This window comes from Rana temporaria, chromosome 8 (assembly GCF_905171775.1).
Source record: "Rana temporaria chromosome 8, aRanTem1.1, whole genome shotgun sequence".
Lineage (NCBI taxonomy): Eukaryota > Metazoa > Chordata > Amphibia > Anura > Ranidae > Rana > Rana temporaria.
In genome coordinates, this window is record NC_053496.1 from 160,854,893 (window position 1) to 160,881,868 (window position 26,976).

Sequence of the window (26,976 nt, forward strand, 5' to 3'; positions counted from 1 at the left end):
TTCTCTGGGGTGGACGTCCAGCTAGGTTGAGTTGGGACCGACTAACTATGCCTAAGTTGAAGGGAGGTATCGGTGTACCAGACCTGTCCAGGTATCACCAAGCCTGTCTCCTTTCACGAATTGTAGACTGGCACGTTCATAGGAGGGATAAGAGTTGGGTTGAGTTGGAGGAAGCCTTCGCTGGCTTTCGGATTTCCCACCTTCCTTGGATAGGCCTGCCATCCACCCCCAAGGCATGTACATCGCACCCTTTGATTGGCCCGACCATTTCATGCCTTAGGGCGATATATGGAGGCTCGAGCTTGGCACCCTTTCCGGGTCCCTTGACTCCGCTTACCCATAACCCCGGCTTCCCAGACGGCATCAGCACTGTTGACCCGTGGACATCCCAGACCGCGCCTTCGTTGCGGGCACATCAGTTTTTTGATGACAGTGTGCTTTTGTCCCAGTCGGACATGGCCCTGAAATTCCGTAGTTTTCAGATACCCCGCTTTAAATTCTTCCAAATTAGGCATTTTCTCCAGAATTCGCCAACGCTGGCTTTGTGGTGCAGAGATCTCACACCTCTCGAGAATCTGTGTGATTCCACTGCCCCGCAACGCCATCTAATTTCAGTATTGTACTCCATGCTTACGCCACGGACTACCTCCATGGCCCTCATCCATGAAAAATGGGAAAATGACCTTCAGATCTCCCTATCGGATGATGACTGGAACTCGATCTGGACTCACACTCACAAGGGTTCCATAAACGTGTCAGCCCAAGAAAATAGATATAAGATCTACTCGCGGTGGTACAGAACCCCCAGCAAACTACATAAATTTTTCCCTGCGGTCCCCTCCGCTTGTTGGAGATGCAATGAAGTGGAGGGTACCCTTTTACATATTTGGTGGAGCTGCCCGAAACTCCAACCCTTCTGGAAGACTACCCATTCTCTCATTGCTCGTATAACCTCCTACACGCCTGATTTCACCCCGGAGCAGTACCTTCTTCACCATACCTCTTTGCCCCAATCGGTTTATCGTAAATCTCTGATGCTCCATTTGATTAATGCTGCTTCCCAATGTATTCCACTGCGGTGGAAAGACCCCCTACCGCCTTCCTTGACGGATTGGCAGAATAGAGTAGACAAGGTTGAGATGATGGAAAGACTGATTCACCAGGCTAGGGATGCTACTGAAAAATTTAGGCTCACCTGGGGTTGCTGGGCGCAATACAAAGAATCACTTCCACCTGACTCCCCGACGGCTCCCCCTGACCACCCTAACTGACACTCTGTAACTGATATCTTTACTTCATGTGACTTCTGTCTCTGGACCCCTTCTTTCCTTTGTTTTACCTTTTTCCTCCCTCCTCTCCTCATCTACCCTCGTTCTCAACTACATTGACCTACCAAGTACAGAGGTAATCGGAACACTCTACCCAGGCGGGGTAGACCCCCCCCCCCCCCGTGGAAGGCATTGCTCGTCTTGAGGAAGGGTTGAGAGACCGTGACCTTCGATCTCGACCTAGGAGGACGGGATGCGTTGCAGGCACAGACCAGGTCTTCCTCCTTCTCCTGGGTACATACTTTTTATTCCCCCCCCCCGCCCACAGTTTAGTTCCCATTGGGGGTGGGTGGGGGTGGGGTTTGCTCCTACTGGTTGTTTTTGTTAAATTTCTTCCGCGTAATATTCCCGTCCCCCCGTGATACAATATTTGGGGGTTCTGACCCTTGTATTGGACAGTTTACCTATAAGTATGGTTCTCCCATCCGGAGGACCACCGACACTCCACCGTTCATGTGTCTTTGACTGCCCCCTTTACATCACAGGTTTGCATAGGTGGTGATAGGATTTGTGTGTTTGCCTATTTAATGGTGCAACATGTTTACAGTATTTTTATCTGCACTGTCATGCTATATTCGCAAACTGAATGTACTATGTATTCTGATGTACTAACTAACTTTTCAATAAACGGTTATTCTGGAAAAAAAAACACGGCCAGCTGCCGAAAAAAAGGACGAGCGTGTCCAATGGCCACGAGCTGATGAGGATGCACCGTGTCCACAACCAGCACTGTTGCCTCTAGATGCAGAGCCTGCTTGCCCTCTTATATCGGCTTGTGACTCTCTGCCTCTCCTTGTTGTCCTTCCAGAAATACTAATGGCCTGCAGGGAGATGTAGCTGCACAAATACTGACAATATTTGCTGATCCCTGCCTGTGGTATTATTATGAGAACACCAGCAAATCTATTGACGTAGCTTTAGGTGCACACTGTGCAGAGGACACAGTACACCACGTGGAAATACTTGCAGATCCTCTGCCTGTGGTATTAACCACTTCAGCCCCGGACCATATTGCTGGTCAAAGGCCAGAGCACTTTTTGCGATTTGCTGCACCTCTAGCACTGGACTCACCTATACCAATCATGCAGGCAGATGGAGGGGCAGAAGAGGGAGCATCCCTCTGGCCATTCCAAGCCCTTCGTTGCAAACAGTGCTGGACAACATCCACAATGCCACTTCTGCAGGTGGACTCTCAGTGCTTCCAACTCAGCAGCTCCTACTCCAGCTCCCACCCCGCAGCCTCCAAGTCCCGAGCATTCAAGCTGCATGAGGCAGAGCATCACTGGCACCTCCCTGTTGGCCGTAAAGTAATAGGTATCATTCTGCACCAGTGCCTGCCTGCCTCCCCTGTGTATCCATCACTCTAAGTGCCATTGTGGGGCCCCCAATTTTGGGGCAGCATGGACTCAAGTACCAGCTGCTTTGGGGGTAAGTGCAGGGCCCCCCATTCAGCTGGGGTCCCTGGGCAGTGTCCAGGTTTGCCCACCCATTAAGACAGCCTTGGACACAGATCCTTACTGCTTTGCTACAAAAACTAAGGTACTTCCTGTATGGGAGGGGTTATATAGAGGGGAACTTGTTCTCATTGGTTGTGCCAGTGCCCAATCACCTCTGGTGACCATACAACCCACTATGTAATGACTAAGGCTCTGTGTCCCATGGTGTACTCAAAGAAAAGGATTTTACAGGTAAGCTGTTATTAAAAATCCTACTATGTTCATGTAGCATAGACTCAGAAAATGGTGTTGGTGTTGTAGAAAGTCTCTGCCAACCGACATTTTACTAGTCTCAATGTAAATTGATGACTTATATTTCTTAGTCTTTCTTAATTTAAGTTGTTTTTAATTGTCTTACATACAGTGGCGGCTGGTGCTCAAAATTTTTGGGGGGCGCAAACGAAAAAAATACAAAAATAAAACAATTGCAGCCTCACTGTGCCCATCAAATTCAGCCACTGTGCCATGCCATCAAACACAGCCACTGTGCCATCAATTGTCACCATTGTGCCATGCCATCAAATGCAGTCACTGTGCCATGCCATCAAACGCAGCCACTGTGCCATCAATTGTCACCACTGTGCCATGCCATCAAACGCAGTCACTGTGCCATGCCATAAAACACAGCCACTGTGCCATCAATTGTCACCACTGTGCCATGCCATCAAACGCAGCCACTGTGCCCTTTAATTGTCGCCACTGTGCCAATTGATGCCACTGTGCCCTTTAATTGTCGCCACTGTGCCCTTTGATTGTCACCACTGTTCCCTTTAATTGTCACTACTGTACCAATTGATGCCATTGTTACCTTTAATTGTCGCCACTGTGCCAATTGTCGCCACTGTGCCCATTGATTCCACTGTGCCCATTGATGTCACTGTGCCCATTGTCGCCGCTGTGCCCTGTAAAATGCCCCTCCCCCGCCCGGCACTTACATTTCTGGGAGTCAGCCATCCTCCTTCCATGTCCCTTGATGTCTTCTCCTGCCCTCGATGACGCTTCAGCCAATCAGGTTACCGGTAACCAGAACTGGTGAACCTGATTGGCTGAGACGCCTGTCAGTCTTATCCAAGGAACGCACCGCCGGTACGTCCCTTAGATAAGCATTCGGAAGCCGACTACAGCCTGAGGGCTGTACTCGGAAAGCCGCTGGCTCTGATAGGCACTTCCACACAGCCAACCAGCTGCCGTTATTCAGGTGGCCGACGCTCACCATCCGGCCATCTGAATAGTAGGCGGCAGCGGCGAAAATACATAGATTCATGCAATGCATGAATCTATGTATTTCAGTGGCTGTGCAAGAGCCAGTGGGGGCGGCGCTCCGGCGCCCTCTATGGACGAACCGCTACTGCTTACATAGATAACCTTGAGATAAAGTTGAGATATCGGCCTAGGCTGCGATGATGAGCATGTCTTCACAGCATTAGCAACACACATAAGCCTGTAAGTTCACCGATACATTCAGTCCAACTGATGATTTTCTATTTATTTATTTATATACAGTATAAAGTCCAGATGAAGTGCCCCCCCCCCCCCTATGTCCACCAAATATGTTGGCTGCATATGGCTCTTTTGTTCGTTTGGAATGAGCAGTGCACGTTAGTGGCAGTCAAGTGCACTGGTACAAATCCCACAGGCCATTAAGCATCTTAGGAGCGAGAGAGTGAGGGTGGCTTTGTTCCTACATACAGTGGGGCCATGGAGAACAAATTTAGCCACTCTAGTAGACACTCTAACTTTGAACAAGATCACCATATAACCATTAATGTTTATTCATGAAGAAATTACAACAGTCACAGTATTGTTCATTGCTTGTCATTTATTATCATTGTATTTAGGTAAATGCATGCAGAAGGGAGGGGCAGGGAACAGGAGGGGTGCAAAAGGGCAAGGTGTGGACCCACACAGTGAGATGACTGAAGGTTGTATGAAGGTTTATAGTCTGCATATAAAAGGCAGATTGGGTCCAAACGAGGTGAGGTGTATGAAGGATTATATTCTGCATATATAAGGCAGTTTTTTACTGCATTTGACAGAAATCCATTTTCCATCTGAATAAGGGAAGAAAACAAGAGAGATATTAAACAGGCGCTCCAGCGAAAAACCTCTTACTGTAGAGAATCGGTTAAGAAGGGGTGCTTGTACATCAAAATTCCTTACACAAGGCTCTTTTATACCAGCATTGCATACACACAACACAGTGATATATAGTCCTAACACAGTGTTACATAATCTTAACACACTCCCTGTCTTGGGGTGACAACTCTGCTTAGTACGGTTGTCACCTTAGGACAGGAAGTGAGTTGATGGCAGGAATACCAGGCTAAAATTAGTGGCAGCCCATCTAATCCATGCGCCCGGTCCTTAATCTACATACAGGGCGCTGGACGCATGGATTTCAATGTTTTTCTTTTTTTCGAAGCACGTGATTACGGCCGGAGGTTTAAATTGGCTTTAAAAAGGGTGGGCCCATGCCCACCCCACCCACTTGTGAGCCCACCCGCTTGTGTGACAAAAGCAAATTATTTTCGCTATTGTCTTCCTGATTCTCCTCCCAGGCCATTTAGCCTAGAGGAGAAGCGACTGTATTGGCCGCCGAGGAGGAGGAGACCAAGTAAGGATCCGAAGCTGCCTGCGACCTAGAGGTGGTAAGTGCAGGGCTGGTGGGCTGACAGATGAGCGAGCGATGGGGGAGGGGTCGTGTTTGTTTGCCGCCCCCCCCCCCCCCCCCCCCAAAAATGGAGCACCAGCCACCACTGATTAAAATAAAGGATAAAAGTTGTGAAAAAAAACGAATGCGTGGACTACATTTAAAGACCTGTAAGCTGCAATACTTTTGTTCTTTATGTATTTTTTTCTTGCTACCAAATCACGTAGCAGCTGCAGCTATCACACGGTATCAGTTTTTAGAGCACATGGTCGGCTGTCGTGTAATAACAATCAATGAATCCACTCAATTGTTATTACACGCAGTGGGAGGGGATGTACACCCCCTCCCGCTGCCTTCCACTGTTCGCCCGGGCTCTTCCATATACACGTTTTACAAATCTGGAAGGTCTGGGAAGTTTCTTTGCTCCCAGAGCTGAACAGAGTGGCGGGGGCAAAAAGGTAGGTGAGTATGTGCTGCTGAAGAGGGAAAACATTAAAGAGAACTTGTTGGTGATATCTAGTTTAGTTGGAGAATACAGTAGTTGTTGATTTCAGTAGTAGTTGATTTGGTGGTACTTACTTGCTACATTTAGGGCAACGCACCATCTTCCTTTACGTTTGCATTGTTGGAAGCCAAAGTTGGTATAGTTCAATTTTGTCCCATCAACATTACGGTATCTGCGTAACTGCATGAAGGATGTAAAGAAAAACATTTATGTCAGTCTCCACAAACATAAATTTAAATATAATAATGCCTTTCTACAGAATGATCACAACCTCTCTTACTGAAACCTCTTACAGTTCCATATATACTAAGCAGACAAGGAGGGTAATGGGTGAAGGTAGAAGGTTAAGTCACATAGCTATGTGTTTAAATGTCAGCCTTAGCTTTTAGACTCTGTAAACAACAGATTGTTCAACAGAACAGCTAAGAGTAAACAGGTCAACATATGTTAAGGAGCTCCACCTAATGGCTGGACATAAAAATAAAAATCATATTCATAAACAAAGTTTTATAATTATTAGGGTTGTCCCGATACCATTTTTTTAGGCCCGAGTACAAGTACTGATTGTCAGGAATGCTGGTAGATCAGACTGTGTGACCGCACAGAGGAACCAAACAAGGTGAGTAGTGAAATAAAAGGTGTTTATTTACAAATGTGTGAACCACCAGTGCACAATAAAACGACAAACAGTATGTACAAAATAAGGGGAATACCGTATTCATAAACAAGCCAAGCCGAGGTCATACACATGGGAGGTCAGTAGATGGGTGAGGATGGGAACACAGCGGATCAGGGAGCGGATGGATGGACAGGCTGCGGGGCAGGAATCCAAGAGGGAACAGGAACCAATGTAAACAGGCAAAGGGAAGAACGGGTCCAGGATAAGCTCAGGCTGGGGAATAGAAACAGAGTCCAGATAGCAGGGTCAGATAACAGGCTCAGGTCCAGGAGGTATGACGATACCAGGGCGAGGAGTGATTACACACGCCGGGTATTTATAGAGGCGTGCTGATTGCATTCAGGTCACACCTGAACGCAGGGAGGGCTGTATGCTCCATACTGCCAAGAACGCCCCGCTGGTGGACACCAGTACTGCAGCCCAAGGATAACATAGCACCACCAGGGAAGAACTCCCCCGACAGTCCAAGACTGTCGGGAGACACCTGGTGGTGGGCCACAGTACTGCACGCCAAATACCAGGCAGTAACACCAGCAGGGGGAACCTTCCCTGACAGTACCCCCCCCCCAAAGGAGCGGCCTCCGGACGCTCCAATTAGATGTTGCTGGGGGAAGTCCGTGGTGTCAAGCTGGGCAGCAGATAAAGTCACATCAGGTTGGGCCGGATGAAAGTCCATGACTTTTAACAGGGCAAAGTGCAGCTCAAGCTGGGCAGCGGGTACAGAAATCTTAAGTTGGGCAAAAAGTACATCAAGCTGGGATGCAGATAGGGGCAAATCAAGCTGGGCAGCAGACTCCAGGTCGTCGAGCTGGGCAGCAAACTCCGGGTCGTCGAGCTGGGCAGCAGGCTCCGGGTCGTCGAGCTGGGCAGCAGGCTCCGGGTCGTCGAGCTGGGCAGCAAACTCCGGGTCGTCGAGCTGGGCAGCAAACTCCGGGTTGTCGAGCTGGGCAGCAAACTCCGGGTCGTCGAGCTGGGCAGCAAACTCTGGGTCGTCGAGCTGGGCAGCGGACAGGGACACCTCAGACTGGGCAGCAGATGGCACTGAAACAGGCAGGGCAGATGGCACTGAAACAGGCAGGGCAGATGGCACTGAAACAGGCAGGGCAGATGGCACTGAAACAGGCTGGCAAACTGGCACAGCAACTTCAGGCTGGCAAACTGGCACAGCAACTTCAGGCTGGCAAACTGGCACAGCAACTTCAGGCTGGCAAACTGGCACAGCAACTTCAGGCTGGCATACAGGATCAGGCTGGCAAACTGGCCGCATAGCAGGTAGAGGTTTGGCAGAATCAGGTTCAGCTGGCATGCAAGCAGACTGGAGCAGGTTGGTTGGTGTGAAGACAGGTTGGGTTACTGGCAGGATCATCTTGGTTGGGAAAAACTTTCGTTTTTTCTTGGGCTTAGCCACAGAAGCTCTGTAGGTAAGGGGTGCAGCGGACTGGAAAGGAGGATTGGGATATGGCAGAGTAGAGGGAACAGTAGCTGGAGGAAGTTTTTGTGGGTTAGTAGGCGGCTGAGAAGAGACAGGTGGGTTGTATGCAGGATAGGTACAGGGAGCAGAGACTGGATATTGGTATCTGGTGGGAAGCAGTGTATACTGAGCTTCGACTGGGGTTGCCATTGGTGATGGACAGATGGATCTTTGGGAAGGTGAGTGGTTAATGGCAGGGCTGGAAACAGGTGGTTTGGCAGAAATCAGGAGATCTGACCATGCCTGCAGCACAGGCTGAACAAAAGCAGGTTCACACACACCTTGCCTAATCAGAGACTGCACAGAACAAATGCACTCAGACAACTTTTGCTGGGGACAGGAGGAATAATGCTCATCAAAAGACGCCGGATCATCCTCTAATAACCACACCAGGGATTCAACTTGGTCATGACCGAAGGGGGGAGAGAAATCGTCACTGCCATCAGGAATAAATGACAGAGCTGGCTTTACACACAACCGAATTAATGCCTGAACATCATCATAAGACATATAACCCTGATCCACCATGGAATGGGCTGATCGGATGGCTTCCATCAGCTGGTCACTTGTCCATCCCTCAAAAACCTGGCGACAATACTCCTCATCCTCCTCTGCCAGCAGAGAATAGTAAATGATTTCATTGAAATCCATCTTTAGAGCCACACACTACACCAGTATGATTCCTCAAAGCAATCACGTCTGATCAAGGGATGGCCCTGGTATACTGTCAGGAATGCTGGTAGATCAGACTGTGTGACCGCACAGAGGAACCAAACAAGGTGAGTAGTGAAATAAAAGGTGTTTATTTACAAATGTGTGAACCACCAGTGCACAATAAAACGACAAACAGTATGTACAAAATAAGGGGAATACCGTATTCATAAACAAGCCAAGCCGAGGTCATACACATGGGAGGTCAGTAGATGGGTGAGGATGGGAACACAGCGGATCAGGGAGCGGATGGATGGACAGGCTGCGGGGCAGGAATCCAAGAGGGAACAGGAACCAATGTAAACAGGCAAAGGGAAGAACGGGTCCAGGATAAGCTCAGGCTGGGGAATAGAAACAGAGTCCAGATAGCAGGGTCAGATAACAGGCTCAGGTCCAGGAGGTATGACGATAACAGGGCGAGGAGTGATTACACACGCCGGGTATTTATAGAGGCGTGCTGATTGCATTCAGGTCACACCTGAACGCAGGGAGGGCTGTATGCTCCATACTGCCAAGAACGCCCCGCTGGTGGACGCCAGTACTGCAGCCCAAGGATAACATAGCACCACCAGGGAAGAACTCCCCCGACAGTCCAAGACTGTCGGGAGACACCTGGTGGTGGGCCACAGTACTGCACGCCAAATACCAGGCAGTAACACCAGCAGGGGGAACCTTCCCTGACACTGATGCTTTTTTTTCATGTACTCGCCAATACCGATTACCGATTTTTATGTATTGTGACAGTTTGACTCATGGGCACTGAAAGATGGCACTCATAGGCAGCACTTATGCACACTAATGGGTGGCACTGACAGGTGGCACTGATGGCACTTATGGACACTGATGGCACTGGAAGGTGGTTGGCACTGATGGCTGGCACTGACAGGTGGCTGGCACTAATAGGCAGCACTTATGGGCATTGATGGCACTGACATATGGCTGGCATTTATGGGCAGGCACAGAAATGCCGCAATAAATGACATGAGGGAAGAATTTTGAAATGCTATTCTGCGATGCCCATCTTGGTACACCCTACACTCGGCATCAGTAAGTATCAGCAGACATCTTGTTACACCCAGCCCAAACTGGCTTACTGTGGCCAAGTGCAGGGTGTACCAAGATGGGCGTTGGGATGTCCAACCTGACGGCGACTGAATGTGATGGCTCCGGTCACCAATCCTAATGCGGCTCATCCTGCACACTGCCAGCTTACCTAGCTCTCCACCGCACTGACTCCGCCTACGGATGCGTCCCACCCTCTCCGCTCACAAACTCTGCCCGCCCTTTCGGCTCACAAACTCTGTCCACCCTCTCCGCTCACAAACTCTGCCCACCCTCTCCGGTCACAAACTCCGTCCGCCGACCAGGTATCGGGTCAGGCATCGGGAGCATTTGTGTGAGTACAAGTACTTGCGCAAATGCTCTGTATTTGTCCGGATACCGATACTAGTATAGGTATCAGGACAACCTTAATAATTATCCAACTTTATTTATTTAATTTCTGGCCTCTGGAAAAGTAAAGTAAACATATTTAAAACCAATATACACTCACCGACAACTTTATTAGGTACACCTGTTCAATTGCTTGATAACACAAATTGCTAATCAGCCAATCACATGGCAACAATTCAATGCATTTAAGCATCTTGACATGAAGGAAACGACTTGCTGAAGTTCAAACCGAGCATCAGAATGGGAAAGAAAGGGGATTCAAGTGACTTTAAACGTTGGTGTTAGATGGGCTGGCCTGAGTATTTCAAAAACTGCTGATCTACTGGGATTTTCAAGCTCAACCATCTCTAGGGTTTACAGAGAATGGTATAAAAATGAAAAAAACATCCAGTGAGCGGAAGTTGTGTGGAAGAAAATGCCTTGTTGATGTCAGAGGAGAATGGGCAGACTGGTTTAGGACTGGTCCAGTGAGTCTCGATTTCAGCTGCGACATTCAAATAGTAGGGTAAGAATTTGGCGTACATAAGCATGGATCCATCCTGTCTTGTTTCAATGGTTCAGGCTGGTGGTGTAATAGTATGGGGCAGTGGCGAATGCAAGGACTCGGGAGGAGACGCAGGCCTGGATGGGGTAAGTGCGGCCTGACAGGCGAGCAGAGTGGTAATACATCGAGTGACAGGGGAAGCAGCGTTTGATCGATGGGGGGGTGGGGTGTGGTTGGCTGGCTGAGGAAAGGGGTGGTGGCTGGCTGGCTGGATGGAAGCATTGTTCTCTGGACAAGTGACAAGAGACTGCAGTCATGCCCAAAAGCACTCTGAAAAATCAGCTATATCTGTTTGCAGTAAATTGCATGAAACCCAGGTTGGAGGTAAATGGAAGAGACTTTCCCAGCCACAATTTTTCTTTCAGAAGTGGTTCAGCGACTGAAAATTAAACAATGAGTAAACTGATACTTACACATGGTTTTATGACACCGATCCATGCAAGCTTTTGATTATTGCGTCTGGCAAAGGCTGTCAGTTGGTTGTTGACACAGGAATTTTGTACAGAACACAGATTTCCTTTCTGACGTTTGCACACACTCTGTAGAGGCAACACAAGAGTACATTTACTTATCGTGCATCAAAAGACACAGAGCCACCATATTATTTTCTTACTCATAGTGTTATGTGTCACCTACAGGTGATTGGACCCCAGAGCCACCATATTATTCCTTACTCATAGGGATGCCTATTCTGGGATAACTGGACAATCTGCTTCTCGGCTTCTAGAGCAACAATGTATCTCTCACAATGTTCTCCCTGAAGAGGCTGACTTATTTTCATTCTCCAAAGGTCGGCATTGGTGCCAGCACAATATTTGGAATATCTGGTCATCCGACTGCCTTTAGTGCTGTCAGAAGACATTACAGTAGTCTTCATCAAAACTTAAAGAGGAAGTAAACTCTCCCACTTTGATGCTTCTTTTCATTTAGTCCATTATATTAAGTAATTATCAATCTATAGCCACTGTAATCCAGCCCAAATTGCATATTACTTACTGTTTAAAGAAACTTTTTAAAAAAAAACTTGTTTCCAGGGGTAAGGCAGTGCCATCTTAAGTATTGTTTTCTGAGTCCACATAGAGTGTATTTTTCGCCCATACATTGAGCACTTCCTGTACTGTTAACCAAGTCTCCTTCTCAATCCAACGTTTCTATGGCAACCCTACTTCCCTGCTCATAGCCAGGGCCGGATTTGCTCTCCCTGCCGCCCCAAGGCCAGGTTCCGCAATGCACCCCCTCCCCACCAACCAAACCCCCCTCCCCAAATCAACGGAGAATGGGCGGCGCGGTTAGTTACATTTTTTTATTTTTTTTTACTTTTTTATCACATTTTTTTTTGTAGCTTGTCGCTTACTTTTTTTAATTTTTGTAGAATTTTCTTATTATTTTCCTTATTATTTTTCTTATTCTTTACATTTTTATTTTATTAATTTAATTATTATTTCTTATTATTTATTTATTTTTTATCAATTTTTTTTTCACTTAACTTTTTTTGCTATCACACAGGAGAAAACAATTCCCTGTGTGATAGCAATTGGAGGTGACATGTTCTCTTTATTGACCCTGTCACCTCCAAAACAGGAGTCCTAGGATTTCCCCATAACTTACCGCCCCTAACTGTATGTTCCGGGCTTCGGGGGACTCCATGCCACTGCCGCCCCTTGGCGCCCTGCCGCCCCAAGGCCTGGCCTCAGTGGCCTTGTGGGAAATCCGGGCCTGCTCATAGCCACTTGTTTAATTTCATAGTATTTACTTGTGCCGATTATCTAGTGTTTGCCTATGTCAGTCTTAACATCTTAAGTAGAGTTGAGCGGACACCTGGATGTTCGGGTTCGGGTCCGAACCCGAACTTTAAAAAAAGTCCGAACCCGAACTCCGAACCCCATTGTAGTCAATGGGACACGGACTTTCAGAAAAAAAAAATGTGCGGAGGTCCCCGCAAATTCAATAACCAGACCCTTTAGGTCTGGTATGGATATTATGGGGAACCCCGCCGTCAATTAAAAAACAAAAATGACGTGCGGTTCCCGGTAAATATCCATAACCAGACCCTTCAGGTCTGGTATGGATATTAAGGGGAACCCCGCCGTCAATTTAAAACAAAAATGACGTGCGGTTCCCCCGCCAGTGATGTAGCAGAGGGTACGTCAGAGGGGGCGGGGTCACGTGACGGGTGCCCCTGCCTCCTCTATATAAGTAATGTCACACAGCCCCAGCACGTCATTCCGCTGGGCTGTGTCCAGCGATGAGGAGGTCGGGGATGCTGCGCTCCGGATGGATCTTCTGAGCGATGGATCGAAGATGACATGGACGCCGCAGGATCTTCTCATCGCGGGAGATCACCGTCGCAGGATGAGGACAACGCTGGAAGCTGGGAACGAGTGGATTTTTCAGCGCTGGAGTTTTTTTTAATAAAGGACTTTATTCTACGGTGTCAGTGTGTTTTTTTTACAATACTTTTCACTTCCTTCGTGAAATGGTAGAGGTACAGTGTACCATTTCACACAGGGGGGGGTCAGGATCTGGGGGTCCCCTTTGTTAAAGGTGTCTTCCAGATTCTGATAAGCCCCCCGCCCGCAGACCCCCACAACCACCGGGCAAGGGTTGTGGGGATGAGACCCTTGTCCCCATCAACATGGGGACATCCTCCCCATGTTGAGGGCATGTGGCCTGGTGCGGTTCAGGAGAGGGGGGGGCCGCACTCTGTCCCCCCCTCTTTTCTGCGGCCGGCCAGGTCAACGTGCTCGGATAATGGGTCTGGTTATGGATATTTAGGGGGAACCGCACGTCATTTTTGTTTTAAATTGACGGCGGGGTTCCCCTTAATATCCATACCAGACCTGAAGGGTCTGGTTATGGATATTTACCGGGAACCGCACATCATTTTTTTTTTTAATTGACGGCGGGGTTCCCCATAATATCCATACCAGACCTAAAGGGTCTGGTTATTGAATTTGCGGGGACCTCCGCACATTTTTTTTTTCCCGAACTCCGATCCCGGACCCAAACTTTTTTCAATTATTCGGGTTCGGGTCCGGGTTCGGGAAAAACCCAAAGTCCGTACCGAACCCGAACTTTACAGTTCGGGTTCGCTCAACCCTAATCTTAAGCTGATAAGACTGCAGTAATCAGTCCGATGCCCAGGTTTGCACGCCATGTGATGTCACACGGTCACATCGGGTGTAGGAGAAAGCTCTGAGTGATTGGGCAGTCTCGTTGGATTTCACTGTTGTGCCGTAGAAAGTCCTGATAACAGACAGACAATAAAACAGAGTGTGCCGTAAATCAGGGGAGATCTGGGCATGCTCCAGTGATGTCATTCTAAAGAACAAAAAGCTCACTTTAACATGGGTCTCCGAGAGCATCCTGTCGCAATTTCATTAACATCATCTGCTAAAGGACTGATAAAGGGCAGGGCCCTGCACCCGTCCCACCCTCGAAACACGTTGACTGTATCTGATGTTCTCAACCATTACATTTTTCAAAACATGCTTTCAAGTGAGATGGACTTTTTATACACCAAGAACTCCTCTGTAATCACCAGGATGGGAAGAGAGGAGATTCAACTTTGGTTATGGTATTGTGATGATATGTACAGTCTTACTAACACATACCAAACACCAAAGAACAACCCAAAATTCTTCTGCTTCTAATGATCACAGTGATACCACATATTTGTTATTTGTACCCATAGAATGTCCCAAACATTTTTAATTCTACCTAAAACACACTGATACTAAAAAAAAATTTTTTTTAATCCTACCTAAAATACACTGACCCCAAACCTTTACTCATTTATCCTAACCCTAACCCATACCCTGATCTAGCTATTTTTTTTTATTATTATTATTATTATCTTTTTTTTTTTTACACACACATCGTTGTTTATCTTTTTTTTCTTTCCTTGCTAGAGAAGAAAAGTGTACAGTGTATCCCTTTCTCCACTTAAGAGGAGAAAAAACAAAAACAAAGGGGTGGGCTGTACAGTGACTGATCACAGTGATAGCCAATCCAGAGTCTATCACAGTAATTAGGTGATTGGGAACCGGTCCTCCTGTTTCCTGATCTCAATGAGAGCCGATCTCTGTGCTATAAGGGTGCGCTGTGCATCATGGCAGGTAAAATTTAAGAAAATCCGGCAACTCCAATCCGTAAGAAATATTTATTGACACATATAGGAAAACAAAAAAGCAGATGCGTTTCGGCTAAAGAGCCTTGGTCACTGCATCATACTCCCAACACAAACACAGGCATGTATATATACTGCCCCACAGATAAAGGAGCACTTCCATGGGGCCGCATATATGTGTACACTCTGCAGGAGAAGGTTATTGAGGGAGCCTCGGACAGATTTTTGTTGTTGTTTGTATCTATGTGGAGGAAATAAATTTCCCATCACTTTCTCTACCAGACAAGTGACAAGGATCACCACAACAAATAGAGAGGATTTAACATTTTATAGGTGTGACCAGAAAAGGAGAAAAAGGCAAATTTTCCAGTGGGAAAACCTGTCCCAATGACAACTGTAAAATGTGAGATATCCATGTCACTGGAACAGAAAGTGCATGGAAAAAATAACTCTGGTGACAGGCATTCACTTGGGAGTGGGGAAAAAAAATGGTTACACAAACAGCAAGAATGTTTTTGTTAGTAAAGTGGGGGATGCTGGAAGTGTCCACACTCTATACTATATAAAAGATAAAAGTTTGTGGTTCACTGAAAAAGAAAATGTCTATTGAAGCCCTTCAGATGTCTTCTGCAGGTGGAAAACGACAGCTGGGATCTGATTGGCTATTTTCTGCCTATTCCTCCACTAGCCCCTCCTCCTGGGGGCATGTCTGCATTCCAAAACAGAGCACATCGCATCATGTTTTACGCACCTGAGCCTTTCTGAAATTCTTTCCACGGAAATAGAGCTTGAAATGGCAGGTGGCTTCTGAGTCACATTCCAGTAAGGTATTGTGGCTCATCTCATTAAGATCAGCTTCCTTTGGGTCCTCGGGCAAGTCATCAGCTTCCTCTGGGTCCTCGGGCAAGTCATCAGCTTCCTCTGGGTCCTCGGGCAAGTCATCAGCTTCCTCTGGGTCCTCGAGGAAGTCATCAGCTTCCTCTGGGTCCTCGAGCATGTCATTGTCATTCTCCTGGCTGCTTGGATCAACTAGTTCATCAACCTCATTTTCAAAACAATCTTCTGAAAAATAAAATAAGCTAAATATTGTTCAGGTGCATTCAAACACAAGTTGAGAAAAGGCTCACAGATTTTTTATTTATTTAAAAAAAAAAACAGCCACAGGCTGAGTAGAAACGTTGGTGCCATGCCAGCTTGCTGCAGAAAATAACCTCTCTGTATGAAACCATTGGTTTTCTGCAGAGGTCCAACACTCCCCTAGCTGAGTCAGACCTATAGCTCTGCAATAAACAAAGCTCATGTGCAGTGCTGGTTGGAATGCTGGGGCTCTGACTCAGCAGGGATCTTCTGGACCACTGCAGAGGGCCCACTGCTTTCAAACAAACAAGAACATGGTCCTTCTCTGCAGCATTCTGGCATGGGACAGGCCTTTCTACTCAGACTGTGGCTAAAGGGGCGTGGCCTGGAGAGCAATGGCATAGGTCGCAAATAGTGTGAGCTCTGCTGCTAAAACTCCTGCTCTCACAATCCTGCCTGCATCCTGTGCATCTCTTACCATCCTCTCTATCAGGGGATCTCTCCTGTCTACTCCGATGTCCCTGGGGCCTGCCGGCCTGTTAGAAAGCCGCCCGCATCGGTGTGGATTCCAGGCTGTGTGACTACCTTAGGAAAGGCCTTCGGCCTAGTCCTCGGAGCGGCGGCCATCTTGCTCCACCCACAGTGAGCCATCCTGACTTCCCTGACCACCCAGAGCTCACTCCCCTCATGGATTTGCCTCTGGACTGCCTGAGGCTGCTACCGAGATGCGTCCAAACTTGGTGTCTGCCGTAGGAAAGGCCGCGGATTCGGAACGGTGGGGTGTGCCTCTTTTCCGTAATGGTGGCCATCTTGCTCCACCCGGCGGCGGCACAGGCAAGCTCTCCTGACCACCGAACGCTTACTCCCCTCCTGGAATAGCACCTGGACTGCCTAGGACAGCTGCCACGATGCATCCCCACCCTGTACCTGCTGTAGTACGGGGCGCGGCGTCGGCCTACCCTCCGGATTGGCGGCCATTTTGCTCCACCCAACTCTGGTAAGCTCCCCTGGCCTCCCTGACTGTTTTGTGTTTTGCCTCCCCCCTGGAACAGCCTCCGAGCTGCTTGCGGCTGCTGCCGGGGCACATCTGCACCCTGCCTCTGATTTGTGGACAGTCCATGGCACAGCCTAACTCCCGGAGTGACGGCCATCTTGCTCCACCCGGTGACGGCCTGGTGGTCCTTGCCTCGGAGCAGCGAGGGAACGTGTCTCCACAAAAAAGGACCTCTGAGGCAGTGGAAAAGCTGGCGAAATACCGCTATCAAGATCAAGACCTGCAGGCCAAGGATAGTGACGACGCGTAATCAGCAGCGGACCATTAGGGGTGCGGACACTGCTAAGGTCTTGGATGCCATTGCGACGCTGCAGGGGACGCTCACTGCCAAAATAGATGAGGTTAAGATTTACATCTCCCAGCTGTGCCAGGACCTGTCCAAGGTAAAAGACAAGGTCACTGAGATTGAGACACGCATTGGGGTGGCAGAGGACATCCTTCACCGCCTGAGCCATGCCACAGAGGACCTACATCGCCAGATCCACCAGCTTACACGCTCATCAGGATGATATGGAGAACCGTTTGAGACGCTGCAACCTCCGGTTCATTGGATTACCTAAAAAGGCTGAAGGTACCAATCCTGCTGAATACTTTGAATCTCTCCTGATTCAACAGTTTGGAAGAGAAGCCTATTTTTAGTCATGTTCGTTGTGGAATGAGCACACCACATCCCAGCTAAACCTCCACCTGCGAGAGCCCCCCCAGGACCTTTATTACCAAGTTTCTTAACTTTAGAGACAGAGATAAAATCCTGCAGTTGACCAGAGAGAAAGGTAACATCGCCCTGGGCAATGGCCATGTCGCAGTGTTCCCTGACTTCTCTAGTGAAGTCCAAAGAAAGCGTGCGCAGTTCCAAGATGTTAAAAGGCAGCTCAGGGTGATACACCTTAAGTATGCCATGTTGTTCCCGAGTCAGATTGGGAGTGGAGGAGAACGGCAGAGCCCTATTCTTTGAGGACCCGAAGGCGGGGCACTCTGGTTGGATCAACGCAGACGCCCGAATGGATGACCAGGTCCTTGGCCTGTTACTGTGGAGTACTGTTGCCGCTGTTAGATATTGGCAGGCCCCATTTGTCTTCTAAGTGTTCCCTTCTGTTGTCGGGGATGTTATCATATTACCATTTATTTTCATGCACAAACCCCCCCATCTATCTATATACCTCATGCATTACTTAATGTGAGGCCGGAGGCTCCCCCTCTGGGGGTCAGGGGGCCCGATCCTTATACTCCCCTTTGGGGGGGAGGAACTCAGTTTGTTGATACTCATGGACACTCGGCTGTAGGCCTGGAGCTACTTGGACTATGGAGGCTGTCACCTTGTGTTTCTTACTGCCCCTACCCAGACTGTGGCTGAATTATAAAGAAAACAAACCGTAGGGCATTACACACCTTTTGTTTTGAAGCTCCTAAAATGCATTTAGCTAATTTTAAACTGAGAGTGATGTTAAACCCAAAAATGATTAAAGGTATAATCAGTGGTGGCTGGGGGTGTTTTTTGTGGGTGCGGAAAACAAACCCTGCTTGCTGGGTCGGTCAGGCACTCACCCCATCGTGGCAGGCAGCATGGTGCAGCGGCTGCAAGGCCTCTCCTACATGGTGGCTTCCAGCCCCTACACTCCTAGGTGTCCAATAGGATCGCCTGTCCTTTTTAGCAAATCGGGTAACAGGTGTCAAAACCGGCTTCCTGATTGGCCAGGAGGAGGATCAGTGTTACAACAGTGAATATTGATTTGCTGTTGTAACACACCTGGGTGGGCTCGGAGCACACTATCTGCGACCCAAGCCTGCCCTATATTGAAGCCTATTAGAGCCTCTGGCTCTAATCGGTACTTAAAAAAAAAAACCTCTGCATTGGACTACACATCCATAATGGACATTTATGGACAGATGTAAAAATCACGGATTTTACAAACTGTTTATAAATTTACTGAAAGTTGGCAACCCTGGCGCCGGTGTCCTTTAAGGGGCCAGACGCATGGATAGGGGAGGTGCCCATGCGCCCTTAATCAGATTTTATTAATTTATGTAAAACCTTTAACAAATCTAAGGCTGGACAGTTTTTTTTTCCATTTTGGGATAGTCAAGTCCATCTAAATCTGCCAGTGCATCTGACAGATTGACAATGCCAGTGTCCCAAGGCGTTTCCCGTTTTCCAGGGAGGAGACATGCTAGGACAGGAAGTGTATTACTGCCCAGATCACCAGGTAAAAATAAAAGAAAACAAATGCATCCACCACATTCAAAAGTAGAACTATAAGCAAAACTTTTTTTTTTTTGGATATAGAGTAAGGGAGGTTTATAACCCCTGTCAGATTTTTTTTGTGCCATTGGTGAGATTTACCTTAACTTCCTGTCCCATAGCCAAAACAGGAAGTAAGGAAATTCCTGCAAATTTGGGATTTTTTTTTACTTTCATTTTCGAAGCTAATAGTAAACAGGACAAATAGAGAGGATGAATCTCCCTTATGGGGGCACAGACAGCTAGACATCCTAATAAATGCTCTAATCCACCACCATTCTATTTGAAACCAAAAAAAAGGTTTTGCCTTTAGTTACACTTTAAGAATTGGTAAGCTGCTATATATCGCATTTTTACTTTTGGGTTCATTGTAACATATGGATATCTGCTGATGGTTCATCTGATTTATGGATGACCACTGGAGGATGCACTCACAAGTTTTTTTTAAACATAATTATAAAACTATAATACAGAATACAGGAGCAACAAAAAGGCAATAGATCACAATAATGTGATATATACAGAATGTCAGCTTACCAGGTTCCTTAGCATAGGCTGTTCCCAGCAGAAGTAGCAGCAGTAGATGGAGCATGTCTGCAGAGACCAAGAAAGAATGATGGAGTCAGTCTTCTCACATGGCTGTATCAGGCATATTTAATAGGATAGCACAAAGTAACCTGCATTATCCAATCACATTTCATCTATGATGAACCGAAAATATGACTATTTGCTGTTTCTTACGCCAGTATACCAAGGTTGCTTCCTCATCAGATTTCAGAAGGACCCACATCTATGTTGCATTCATAACCCCAAGCAAATTACTGTCCTATATATTTTGCAGATAAATCAGCCCAATTGGAGCTTGGATTTTTAATACTATAAAAGCAGATTGGGTCTCCAATTTAACTCATGTTTATGCAGCCCAACCAGGGCTCAAGTCCTGCGGGAACGCGTGGGAACAGAGTTCCTGCACTTTTTTCACAGCAGGAACTCAGTTCCCTTTGCAGGACTAGAGCAGCTGAGAGCAGCCGAGCTGCCCGAGCCAGTCCTTCACTAATGCCCAGCTCGAGTCACTGTCAGGGGCAGGCAATACTTAGTAATACTTAGTAATCATGCGGGTATTCCGTCACTACCTCGATGCCGCAATTTCTCCTGGGAGCTTTTGTCATTGTTCCCAAGAGACATTGCGGAGGTCTGCCGCAAATTATCGCGGGATTTATAAAGAACTTGCTTCTTTCTAAATCCTGCGATAACTCGCGGCAGACCTCCGCAATGTCACCTGGGAACAATGACAAAAGCTCCCAGGAGACATTGCGGCATCGAGGAAGTGACGGAATACCCGCACACTACACGATGAATCCATATGCAGGAAGCGGACAGTAACATAAAGGATTACTAAGGTACACTGGATTGAAAAAAAAAAATAAAACATGCGGTTTAGTAAATATGCATATGAGCGTATAATTATTATTTTTTTGGTGGGGGAGTGGATCTTGGGTGGGAGTTCCCACACTTTTTTCCCCAGGACTTGACCTCTGAGCCCAACTGAATTTCCACCATGCTGTGAGCAAAAAGATTATTGCTTGTAATGATAACACACAATGTAACACAATGGTACTGGTCTTTAACACCTGACTTCAATTGGACTTTGAAAGATCAATGGGTGGCCAGATCTTGAGATCTTGTAGAGCAGGGGTGCCCAACCTTTTGAAGAGCGAGGGCCATTTAAGCAACTTGGTAACCGGGCGAGGGCCACAATGAGCGTAGCGAGTGGATGGCAGCCCACTCTACTCTGCAGAGCCCACTCTACTGTTGTTTTTTTTTAGTGGATCAAATTGGAGGTAGGCGTTTGTAAACAGACACAATTCCAGTTACACCTGCCACTCCTTAGAGGTGAATGGTGGATCCGATTGGGTCGGACTAACTGTGTGAAAGGGGCCTAAGGCTGCTTTCAGACTGATGCATGATGGTTTACCCGCATCACGAGTGGAGCACAGTTCACCTGTGGCTTTCCTGCAGGTTAGCTGCACTTTGCCAAAGACTTCTGTTATATCCTGGTGGTGTGGTGCACTTTCAGAAACCACACCAAGATCGCAGGTAATAGAAGTCTATGGCTCAGTGCAGGTAATCAGTTTAAAAGCAGCCCAGTAATCACTGCAGAACAGATATGCCTATATATACACTGGCCCAGATTCAGGTAGCAATTGCGTCTGCGTAACCATAGTTACGCAGCGCAATTGCTTACTTGCGCCGGCGTTACGAATGCTCCTGATTCAGGAACCTTGTTACGCCGACTGCAGCCTAAGGCCCCATACACACGATAGAATTTATCCGCGAATACGGTCCAGCGGACCGTTTCCGCGGATAAATCCTCTCGATGATTTCAGCAGATTTTAATGCGATGGAGTGTACTCACCATCGCATTGAAATCCGCGCCGAAATCCTCTGCCGATGACGTGTCACGCCGTCGCCGCGATTATGACGCGGCGACGTGCGCGACGCTGTCATATAAGGAATTCCACGCATGCGTCGAACCATTACGACGCATGCGGGGGATCCCTTCGGACGGATGGATCCGGTGAGTCTATACAGACCAGCGGATCCATCCGTTGGGATGGACTCCAGCAGATGGATATGTTCTGCATGTCAGCAAATATTCGATCTGCTGGAATCCATCCCAGGGGAGATATATCCGCGGAAACAGATCCGCTGCCGTGTACACACCATAGGATCTATCCGCTGAAACCCATTTGCTGGGATTTATCTGCGGATGGATTCTATGGTGTGTACGGGGCCTAAGAAATGACTGGCATAAGGCTCCTTATGCCGTCATATCTTAGGCTGCATTCTTACGCAGGCTGCTAGGTGGCGTTCCTGTTGTGGTCAGCGTATAGTATGCAAATTGCATACTAACACCGATTCACAACCCTACGCGAGCCCTGTGTACGCAGTTTACGTCGTTTGCGTACATCAGTTTTTGCGTAAGGCTGCCCCTGCTATTAGCAGGGGCAGCCAATGCTACAAATACCCGTCGTTCCCGCGTCGCAAATTTAAAATTTAACGTCGTTTGCGTAAGTGAATTGTGAATGGCGCTGGACGCCATTCACGTTCACTTTGAAGCAAATGACGTCCTTGCGACGTCATTTGCCTTAATGCACGTCGGGAAAGTTTCCCGACGGAGCATGCGCACTACGTTCGGCGCGGGAACGCCTAATTTAAATGATCCACGCCCCCTACGGGATCATTTAAATTACGCGCCCTTACGCCGGGCATTTTTGAGGAGCGCCCACGCAAATTACGTGGCTACTGCTTCATGAATGAAGCGTAGCGCAAATATTTTGCGGGGGCGCAGGGCAAAAATGGGATGCTGCGCCTCCGTAAGAAGTGCGCAGCGGTACCTGAATCTGCCCCACTGTGATTTTAGTAATAAACGTACCGTATTCTATTCCAGAGCAGGAGGTCTTGGGCCACATCACAGGGCTCCGCGGGCCACATGTGGTCCCCGGGCCACTGGTTGGACACCCCTGTTGTAGAGGATAGACCAATAGAAAGAAAATAAAAGCTGCAAACCACAGGAACGCTCCAACGATTTTATTCCAAGAAATAGCAAATAACAGCCGTTCTTTTCTTCCTATTGATCATCGGTGGCCGTAGCTTGCACCCAGCGCATTCAGACTGTAGTGACTGCTCGCCTGGAGTGGCGTCTTCCTTGGAGGATAGACCAAGGTGGAAACCATACACATAATCATTAGGGAGAGGGAGCATTTTTTGGACATGCTCAGCACCAACTTCTATAATATAATAGCAAAAATTATTAATATTTTTAATTATTAATAATATTACTAATAGGAAGTAAATATATTAAATAATATTAATAATGATAATATAATATTCTAAATAAAAAAAAATTGACTTTCAACCTAAGAATGTTAGGCCTCGTACAGACGACCGGATCTATCCGCTGGGATTGATACGCGGATCAGTTCCAGCAGATAGATCCGGTCGTGTGTACGTCCGAGCGGACATTTCCCGGGGGATAAAAATCCAGCCGACAGATTCCCAGCGGATAAAAATTTCTTAGCATGCTAAAAAATATATCCGCTGGAATCCAGTCCAGCGGACTGATCCGGTCGTCTGTACAGACTCACCGGATCAGTCTGTCCTCTCCCCTCCCTCGCATGCCTCGTAATGATTCGACGCATGCGTGGAAGTATTTACCTGCCAGCATCGCGCACGTCTCCGCGTCATCGCCGCGGCGACGGCGCGACACGTCACCGCGGATGTATTCCGCGCGGATTTCGATCTGATGGTGTGTACAGCCATCAGATCCAAATCCGCCAGAGGATTTATCTGCTGGAAACGGTCCGGCGGACCGTTTCCAGCGGATATCCTCTCGTGTGTACGGGGCCTTAGGCACCACTGGAAGACATCCCTGAGCGAGCCTAACCAAAAACAATCCCAGATCCAGCTGTAAACTACCAGACTGGCCAACATTTTCTAATGTTGCTGATGTAGACATCTTAAGGCCCATACACACGATTAGAAAATTGTAAGAAAAATACTGCTTTTGAAGCCTGCGTATGATAATCCGATTGTTAGTACAAAGCTTTCGAGACCGGATCACGACAGTTCATCGGATATCCAAAGGGACAAAAACTAAAAAAAAAAATCATACGATACCAGGTCATATGATTTTGTTTAACCACTTAACCCCCGGACCATATTGCTGCCCAAAGACCAGAGCACTTTTGCGATTCAGGACTGCGCCGCTTTAACTGACAATTGCGCGGTCGTGCGACGTGGCTCCCAAACAAAATTGGCGTCCTTTTTTTCCCACAAATAGAGCTTTCTTTTGGTGGTATTTGATCACCTCTGCGGTTTTTATTTTTTGCGCTATAAACAAAAATAGAGTGACAATTTTGAAAAAAATGAATATTTTTTACTTTTTGCTGTAATAAATATCCCCCAAAAATATATAAAAAACCTTTTTTTTTCCTCAGTTTAGGCCGATACGTATTCTTCTACATATTTTTCGTAAAAAAAAATCGCAATAAGCGTTTATTGGTTTGCGCAAAAGCGTTTACAAAATAGGGGGTATTTTTATGGCATTTTTATTAATATATTTCGCCCATGAGAGTCGACCTGCCGTATAATGACGGTGGCTGGTCGGCTAGTAGTTAATCGGTACAGTTGTCAACCAAATATACAATATAATAATACATTTTTATTCTGTTGTATGAGAATTTTCATAACCTCTTTTATTTTTGACTAGCATGCAAAAAAAGAATAAACAGACGATCATTCATCCGATAATCTCATTGTGTCTACCCATTCAGAGCTAGGAGACATTGTCAGTAGAAAGCCAACCCCCCAGATTGCTTAATACTCATATCCCCTGCACTACCACACTACCCCTTCCTCCATGGTTACCACCACCAAACTGCCAAAGCTCAGATGGAGTGGTGATGTCAGCCCATCCTTACAGTGTTCTGACCTTTAGATTTACCACACGGGTCCAAGTTCTGCATCATGGTATGAGATTGCATTCAACCCCATACTGAAAACACTGGGTGGTATACAAATTAGTCTTTAGACAGAGTCTCTTTGAAGGCAAAGTTGTGCTAAAAAAAATTCCCACCCTTCCCTGGCAAATGGCCAGCCCCCCAGGTGACCAAACATACTTTTTTCGCTCCCATCTGCAACCACCTTGAAAATCCCAGAACTTCTGAATATGGGGAAACACAACAGTCACAATGCAGTGCCTGGTACCTGAGCAACCAATCCTCAGACCCAAGTGCATTTTCATGGGGGCATGACTTGCTAGTACTTGTCTAGAACATGTGTGGAGGCTGCAGTGGGAATCTAATTTTCTTTTTATTGTTGGTTCAATCACTTCCCTGGTGTGACAATTAGGTGGAAAAATGAAGTCCAAATAACTGCAGATACGTTTATAGAGTGAGGGGAATTCCCCTCTTAGATTGTTGTCATCTGAATGTTAAAAAAGACTATCCCACATTCCTCTTGCGGTCACATACATAAAATGTAGGATTTGTGTTATATTATAATTGTATTTAAATATACATCTAAATAACATCCTCTAATTGGGACACCTGATTTGGTGACAACTAAAAAAATGATTTCCCATCTCTTTGGAGAGCTTTCTGCCCACTTTCTGTTGTTTCCGCAGGACAAGAAGTAAGTGTAAGGCTGCGTACATGCGATCGGTCCATCCGATGAGAACGGACTGAAGGACCGTTGTCATCGGTTAACCGATGAAGCTGACTGATGATCTGATGTGCCTACACACCATAGGTTAAAAAAACGATCGTGTCAGAACGTGGTGACTTAAAACACAACGACGTGCTGAAAAAAATGAAGTTCAATGCTTCCAAGCATGCGTCGACTTGATTCTGAGAATGCGCAGGTTTTTAACTGATGCTTTTGCATACCAACCATCGGTCTTGACTAATCGGTTAGGCATCCATCGGTTCAATTTTAAAGCAGGTTCTAATTTTTTTGACCAAAAGTTAACTGACCGATGGGGCCCACACACGATCGGACTGAAGGACGTTTTCATTGGTCCAAACCGTTTTCATCGGTTTGGACCGACCGTGTGTACGCGGCCTAAAGCTTTCCCTTCTCTACTCTTTATCCCAATTTCTTTTTTAGCTTTTGACTAATACATTTTTAGTAGATTTATAAGGTAACCCATAACATTAAAAGTTTTAGTAACCCATAACATTAAAAGTTTTAGTAAGTGAACAAAGTCGATCAACTTAAAATCACCCTCAAATGGTTGGGCCATGTGAGACTGTCATCAAAGAAGGTCACAAATACTGTAGAAATGTATTAGGAAATAGAGAAAAAAAGGGTTAAGAGTAAGAAGCTTGGATAAAGCTGATGACAGGGAACCAGACTTCAGAGGAAAAGGCAAAAAGAGAAAAAAAAATATCAGAATGAAGAATGAGAAGAGGGTTCTCCAAGAGCTGTAACTCCATGGAGTAAGGTAAGGAGGTAATTTTACCTTTTAGAGTCTGGAAGCTTTTGTGTCTTCAGGCTTCTGTAAGGTCTTCTCTAAGATTCTTCCTTTCTTCTCAGAGACTTCACATCACTCTTTTATACCTTGGATTTAGTAGCTGTGGTTTGTCTTGGACTCATTTCACAAATAAGGCAATCTGTTATGAAAAGATCAAGGCTAATCTCTAAACCCCTTCCTGTTGGTTATTACCTAAGTGCAGCTGTCCAAATCGCCTGGTTGATTTCTCATTGTTGGCTTATTTCTATCAAATGTATAAATCTCTACATAGATTAACCACTTAACCCTCGGACCATATTGCCGGTCAAAGACCAGAGCACTTTTTGCGATTCGGCACTGACAATTGCGCGGTCGTGCAACGTGGCTCCCAAACAAAATTGGAGTCCTTTTTTCCCCACAAATAAAACTTTTTTTTTTTCGTGGTATTTGATCACCTCTGTGGTTTTTAGTTTTTGCGCTATAAACAAAAATAGAGCGGCAATTTTGAAAAAAAAAAAATATTTTTAACTTTTTGCTATAATAAATATCCCCCAAAAATATATAACAATTTTTTTTTTCCTCAGTTTAGGCCGATATGTATTCTAATACATATTTTTCGTAAAAAA

The 26,976-nt window shown here is 46.7% G+C and overlaps 1 protein-coding gene across 3 annotated transcripts; it reads right to left on the bottom strand.

Moving 5' to 3' along the window:
- Nucleotides 1-4,623: 4,623 nt before the first annotated feature.
- On the bottom strand, nucleotides 4,624-26,468 carry LOC120909295 (bone marrow proteoglycan-like). Of its 3 annotated transcripts, XM_040321042.1 has the most exons (7): nucleotides 26,360-26,468; nucleotides 19,873-19,929; nucleotides 15,855-16,027; nucleotides 15,717-15,824; nucleotides 11,250-11,375; nucleotides 6,054-6,159; nucleotides 4,624-4,875 (listed from the first exon to the last, which is right to left on the bottom strand). In XM_040321042.1, exons 2-7 carry the CDS (start codon nucleotides 19,925-19,927, stop codon nucleotides 4,817-4,819), a joined length of 627 nt encoding a protein of 208 aa, XP_040176976.1. In that variant the 5' UTR covers nucleotides 19,928-19,929; nucleotides 26,360-26,468; the 3' UTR covers nucleotides 4,624-4,816. The 3 variants fall into 3 exon arrangements, with proteins under 3 accessions (XP_040176976.1, XP_040176974.1, XP_040176973.1); XM_040321040.1 differs by having other exon boundaries at nucleotides 15,717-16,024; XM_040321039.1 differs by having other exon boundaries at nucleotides 15,717-16,027.
- Between the last annotated feature and the right edge of the window lie 508 nt (nucleotides 26,469-26,976).